Here is a 6,016-nt window from a genome sequence, read left to right as displayed (position 1 = left end):
AAATGATGAATGCTGATATAAATATTTCAGAAATAATAAGCCGGCATAAAAATACTTAACTTTTATCAGGATTTTGATAAAACTATACATATGGTTAATGTTTATGATTTCTTAATTGTAATTAAGATAGTGTTAATCTTAATTAGAACATCCTTTTCATTCTTCTCATTATATTAATATACAACTTGGTGTTCTCTTAGGTGTGCTAATTTGACAATGTATAATAAGTGAGTAAATAATCAAATTAGTCTTTTTCTAACTTTATAAACAAAATTAAATAAAACCTTAATCTTATATGATCTTTATCACAGTGATGAAAGCTTCATTATTTAATTGCTTAAGTGCTATCTACAATTAGGCACATTATTAATTAAATTAAATCTTCTAACATCTGATTCATGTGCTTTAATTATAAAAACCAAATCAAAGGTTCAATGATCTCTATATATAGTGTGTTTCAAACTCACATTTACTTGCAAGAAGCACAAAAAAAAAAAAAAAAAAAAACAGCATCAAATATGGTTAATTTGAGTGATTCAAAAAATAAGAGTTGTGAGCTTCTTGAAGCTCAAGCTCACATATGGAACCACATCTTCAATTTCATTAATTCCATGTCTCTTAAATGTGCAGTTGAATTAGGCATCCCAGAAATCATCCATAGTCATCCGAAACCAATCACCATATCTGAGCTCAATGCTGCTCTATCTATCCACCCAACCAAAGCTCATTGCCTTCCTCGCTTGATGCGCCTTTTGATTCATTCCGGTTTCTTTGCTCTTGCAAAAACTAATAACCAAAATGATGATAATGAAGAAGAAGGGTATGTTCTCACCAATTCATCTAAGCTACTCCTCAATGACAATCCATTTAGCGTAAAACCGTTCTTGCTAGCTATGCTTGATCCGGTTTTAACAAAACCATGGAATTTTGGTAGCACTTGGTTCCTTAATGATGATCTTACCCCTTTTGATACTGCTCATGGGATGTCACTTTGGGATTATGCTGGTGGTTATCCTAAGATCAACAATTTCTTTAACGAAGCTATGGCTAGTGATTCTCGACTACTGTCAAGTATTCTAATAGGTGAAGGGAAAGAGGTGTTTGATGGATTGAATTCAGTAGTTGATGTTGGAGGTGGAACTGGAACTGCAGCCAAAGCCATAGCCAAAGCATTTCCTCAGATGGAATGCATTGTTCTTGATCTTCCACATGTGGTGGATGGAATCCATGACACCCCCAATCTGAAATTTGTTGCAGGCAACATGTTCCATGCAGTTCCTCCCGCAGATGCAATTATGTTAAAGGTATATTTTCTTAACAAATATTATATATCATCAGCTAAGGAGCCAGAGCCAAATATCAAAGGGGTAAATGGATGAAAATTGGTTAAAAGTTACATGTTATTTTAGTACTAAGCATCAACGATGTAGAATTTTGTCGCAGCTTCTGTATATAATATAGTTAATAAATGTATATATTTAGCAACGGAAAGGTTTGTGGGTAAATGGATGAAACGTTTTAAAAAATTACATATATTTTAGTACTAAGCATCAGCATGGATAATTCTGTGAGGTTCCCTGAGTGGTCTCAAATATTATATAATTACTAATGTTATATATTTGGCGACGAAACTTTCCGTCTGTATTCAATTTTTTCCATTTTCATCAATATATATGGAATTGTTTACTTATATTCCATATATATAATTCATATATGAATTTTCCATTTACTTCTAAATCATTTTTTATTTGTGAAACCTAGTGGATTTTGCACGATTGGAGCGACCAAGAATGCTCGAAGATATTGGAGCAATGCAAAAAAGCGATTAAAGAACGGAAAGGTGGAAAGGTGATTGTCATAGATATGGTAAGAGACAATAAAAAGGGGGATAATGAAGCCATTGAAACTCAACTCTTCTATGATATGTTGATGATGGTGTTGGTTACCGGTAAAGAAAGGAATGAAAAAGAATGGGCTAAACTCTTCTTTGATGCTGGTTTTAGTGGTTATAAGATAATACCAATTATGGGTTTAAGATCAATCATTGAAGTTTATCCTTAGTTGGATTAGTTAAATAATTCTGATTGTGATTGGAATTATAAATAAGCAATGGATTGGATCATTATTGTAATATGTGTTTAAATTAACTTGATTTTCAAAGTATGTGTGGACGATATGTTGTTGAATTGTATGCAACTTTTTATATATATAATACAAGTTTTGCATCATATTGCAATATTTAACTATTCTATATATTTACTTTTATAATGTTGCTAACTAATTTGACAAAACAAATAAGTAAATGTAGGGATAAGTGGAGTAAACGGGCCTTGTCGCATTTACTGATCCATTTATGGTCCACCCGTAAACTAATCCAAATAGGATTAGGATTAGGGTTAGGGTTTAACCTAGCTATAAATACCTAGCTAGGAAGCCTAAAACCCTAAGATAAGAAACATAAGATAGAGACTCTCTCTCTCTCCCTCCTACGCGCCCCCTCTCTCCCCCTTTGTCTTTGAGTTTCATTCTTAGTTCGTGAATCAAGGGTGGTTACTCCTTTGGTGTGGTAATTGATGCAGCGCGGAATCCACTGAGAGTTTTAAACCGTAAACTCACAAAGGCTAACAACTTATCTAGCTAAACTAGAAGGAGTGGATCCTAATTCATGGACTAAATCCATAGGAATAGTGAAATCCCCATTGTTGAAGGATAAAACCTTAACAAACTTCACAAGGAAGAAGATATATATTTGATTTGATAAAAGTTACCTATTACAATGAGAAAGAGATGAATTTATATCATCTCAAAAACCTAATTGCCAAATTACAAAAGGGTAAATTATCTAGCTAATTAAAATACAAATCTAAAGGGTAAAGTAGGGTTAATGGTAAAGGGGTGGCATGCTTGTAAATAAGGAGTGGTAGAGTTGTAAATAGGGAGTGGTCCTAAGTATGGAGAACTTGGGGTGGAAGTATTCTTCAGCTGAAACACGCCCCGCGTGTCACGTACTACGCCCCGCGTGAAAGCGCCTCTGAGTTTGAATGCTCCGAAAGTGGTCTTGCACGCCCCGCGCTTGAGGAGACACGCCCCGCGTATGAGGAGGCACGCCCCGCGTATTAGGAAGGCACGCCCCGCGTACATGAGCTCCTGGAACTGGTTCTCTTTGAAGGTTCGACCCACGCCCCGCGTGCTGGACAACACGCCCTGCGTGGAATGCCTAAGAGACCCCTTTTTCCACGTGGTTTCCTCCTTTCTCTTGGCTTCGGATTCACGCCCCGCATGTCCTCTCTCACGCCCCGCGTCCAGGGACAAGGTGTCCTCATCATTCTCCTCTTCTTCAAAAGAGTTGGCCCCCAACTCAACTATAGAATAAGAATTGTGCTCGGTAGGTACTAGCCACTCCATATATTGTCGGCTTCCCCTTATCTTTATGAACTCTCCCCACACCTTAACTCGTGTCTTATTCCCGGTGCACATCCCCCATAAGACTCGCCTCCATATCCGACCGACATCAAACGGAATATCTCGACGAAGTTGATCAAACCAATCTGTCCCAATGTCTTGGAAGCTCCTCCATACTCTCACAACACGTCTAACCGACCAACCTCGGACCTCCTTGATTGCCACTTCACGAACATGGATATCGGTCACAACGTCATTCCGCTCATAGCCGACATCCCCACCATCATCGAGCTCCTCATTTTGGCTCCACCCATCATCCTCTAACTCATCATCACGATAGAACCTTTCCTCCTCATCTCCATAAGGAGCCTCATGTTGACCCAATTCAACGTGTCGAAGCTCACTCTCACCGTAGTAAACTCTACCTTCATCCTCTTCATAAGCGACCCCATACCGGTCCCATTCAATATTTCGACGCTCATCCTCCTCAATTCCCTTCTCTATCTCATCTTCCTCATGATCATAGGCGATTTCACTTCCCTCTTCGTTCCCAATCCGCCTCTTCCCACGACCTATCGTTTCCATTTGCTTCCCTCGGTAGCTCAAGCCGACTATCCCACGTGCTAAGCCGCTTGACTCCAAAGACATACTACCATCCAACATGGTAGAACCACCAACATCTCTTCCATCTCCATAGCCATCAATCTCTACACATAATGTGATCTCATCATTCTCCACCAAGAGATTAATAAGCCCAAGGTCACTCTCCCCTTCCTCTAGAATAACACCCCCACTTTCCTCACACACATAAGTAATGTTAGGTTCAAGGGGCATTTTATCAAATACATGAGGAGCATCCCTTGCAACATGGGTTTCCCCAACATCCTCACCTACAAACAACCTCTCCTCCTCATCCACAAATGAATCTAAATCCTCCTCCACAATTTTATTATCAATAATTTCACAAGAAGAATCTAAACCCACTTCAACATCACAAACATCCAACTCCTCCCTAGCAATAGGACTATCCATAACTTCAACTTTAGAGATTGGAAGTTTAGGATTTACCTTTACAATATGTGATGGAGAAAAGATTGGTGATGGATCTTTAGGAGGGACCTCCATGGTAGGTTGAGAAGGTTTTCGGTGTTCTTGCTTGAGACTCTCGACGGATGTCGTCATCTCTCTCATTAGCCCCTTCATCACCCGAAAATCCTTCTTGTCACTTGCTTGATGCCTTCTCACCATGGCTATGAGATTTTCCAACCCCTGGTAGACGGTGGTTACATATTTTTGGGATAACTTTGGTTGAACCATAGTCGAAAGAAGTCTCCGTTCAAGGAAAACGATCGGCTCTGATACCAAATGATGCAGCGCGGAATCCACTGAGAGTTTTAAACCGTAAACTCACAAAGGCTAACAACTTATCTAGCTAAACTAGAAGGAGTGGATCCTAATTCATGGACTAAATCCATAGGAATAGTGAAATCCCCATTGTTGAAGGATAAAACCTTAACAAACTTCACATGGAAGAAGATATATATTTGATTTGATAAAAGTTGCCTATTACAATGAGAAAGAGATGAATTTATATCATCTCAAAAACCTAATTGCCAAATTACAAAAGGGTAAATTATCTAGCTAATTAAAATACAAATCTAAAGGGTAAAGTAGGGTTAATGGTAAAGGGGTGGCATGCTTGTAAATAAGGAGTGGTAGAGTTGTAAATAAGGAGTGGTCCCAAGTATGGAGAACTTGGGGAGGAAGTATTCTTCAGCTGAAACACGCCCCGCGTGTCACGTACTACGCCCCGCGTGAAAGCGCCTCTGAGTTTGAATGCTCCGAAAGTGGTCTTGCACGCCCCGCGCCTGAGGAGACACGCCCCGCGTATGAGGAGGCACGCCCCGCGTATTAGGAAGGCACGCCCCGCGTACATGAGCTCTTGGAACTGGTTCTCTTTGAAGGTTCGACCCACGCCCCGCGTGCTGGACAACACGCCCTGCGTGGAATGCCTAAGAGACCCCTTTTTCCATGTGGTTTCCTCCTTTCTCTTGGCTCCGGATTCACGCCCCGCGTGTCCTCTCTCACGTCCCGCGTCCAGGGACAAGGTGTCCTCATCAGTAATCTCCTAGATCGATGATACAGAGCCAATGTCAATTACTTCTGGTGCTATTTAACGAATTTGCGCTACAAGAGGTAAGCCTAAATCTGTTGATTTACATATTCATTAGATCTAGGTTCATTATCCGTGTCTTAGAGGTTAGAGAACTCCATTAGGCTTCTCCATTGAAGCTTTCATTGGGTATCTGAGCACTTTAGCTCCGTGTTCCATCAGTTACGAATCTTTTTATGCATGATTTATGATTCCATTAATTTGTTTGATTAAATAAGTGCATGCTTGGTTGAGTCAAGTCTCAAATCTATATTTTTAATGTGTATCGGGATGTTTTTGGTCTCCCAAAATCGCCCTGAGGGCTGCTAGAATTTTCTGGCGATTTCAAGCCGCTTAAAACGAGTAGGGTTTGTTTGCTCTATAACGCCTATTTACAATCATCGAAACCTGGAACTGAACACACCATCAAACTTAGAGACGCAACCCCCCCCCCCCCCCCCA

At 40.0% G+C, this 6,016-nt stretch overlaps 1 protein-coding gene across 1 annotated transcript; it reads left to right on the top strand.

Annotated features, from left to right (window-relative positions):
• Positions 1-505: 505 nt before the first annotated feature.
• LOC136230100 (trans-resveratrol di-O-methyltransferase-like) lies at positions 506-2,228 on the top strand. The gene is made up of 2 exons (XM_066019040.1): positions 506-1,304; positions 1,762-2,228. Exons 1-2 carry the CDS (start codon positions 519-521, stop codon positions 2,059-2,061), a joined length of 1,086 nt encoding a protein of 361 aa, XP_065875112.1. The 5' UTR covers positions 506-518; the 3' UTR covers positions 2,062-2,228.
• Positions 2,229-6,016: the final 3,788 nt, after the last annotated feature.

This window comes from Euphorbia lathyris, chromosome 5, assembly GCF_963576675.1.
Source record: "Euphorbia lathyris chromosome 5, ddEupLath1.1, whole genome shotgun sequence".
Taxonomy (NCBI): Eukaryota; Viridiplantae; Streptophyta; class Magnoliopsida; order Malpighiales; family Euphorbiaceae; genus Euphorbia; species Euphorbia lathyris.
This window is presented reverse-complemented; position numbering and strand designations above follow the sequence as displayed.

What these genes read in the sequence shown, in the direction of transcription:
- LOC136230100 (XM_066019040.1), top strand. Translation starts at nt 519, where the DNA reads ATGGTTAATTTGAGTGATTCAAAAAATAAGAGTTGTGAGCTTCTTGAA. An exon ending in CAGATGCAATTATGTTAAAG is followed by an intron (nt 1,305 to 1,761) that starts GTATATTTTCTT and finishes TGTGAAACCTAG; the next exon opens with TGGATTTTGCACGATTGGAG.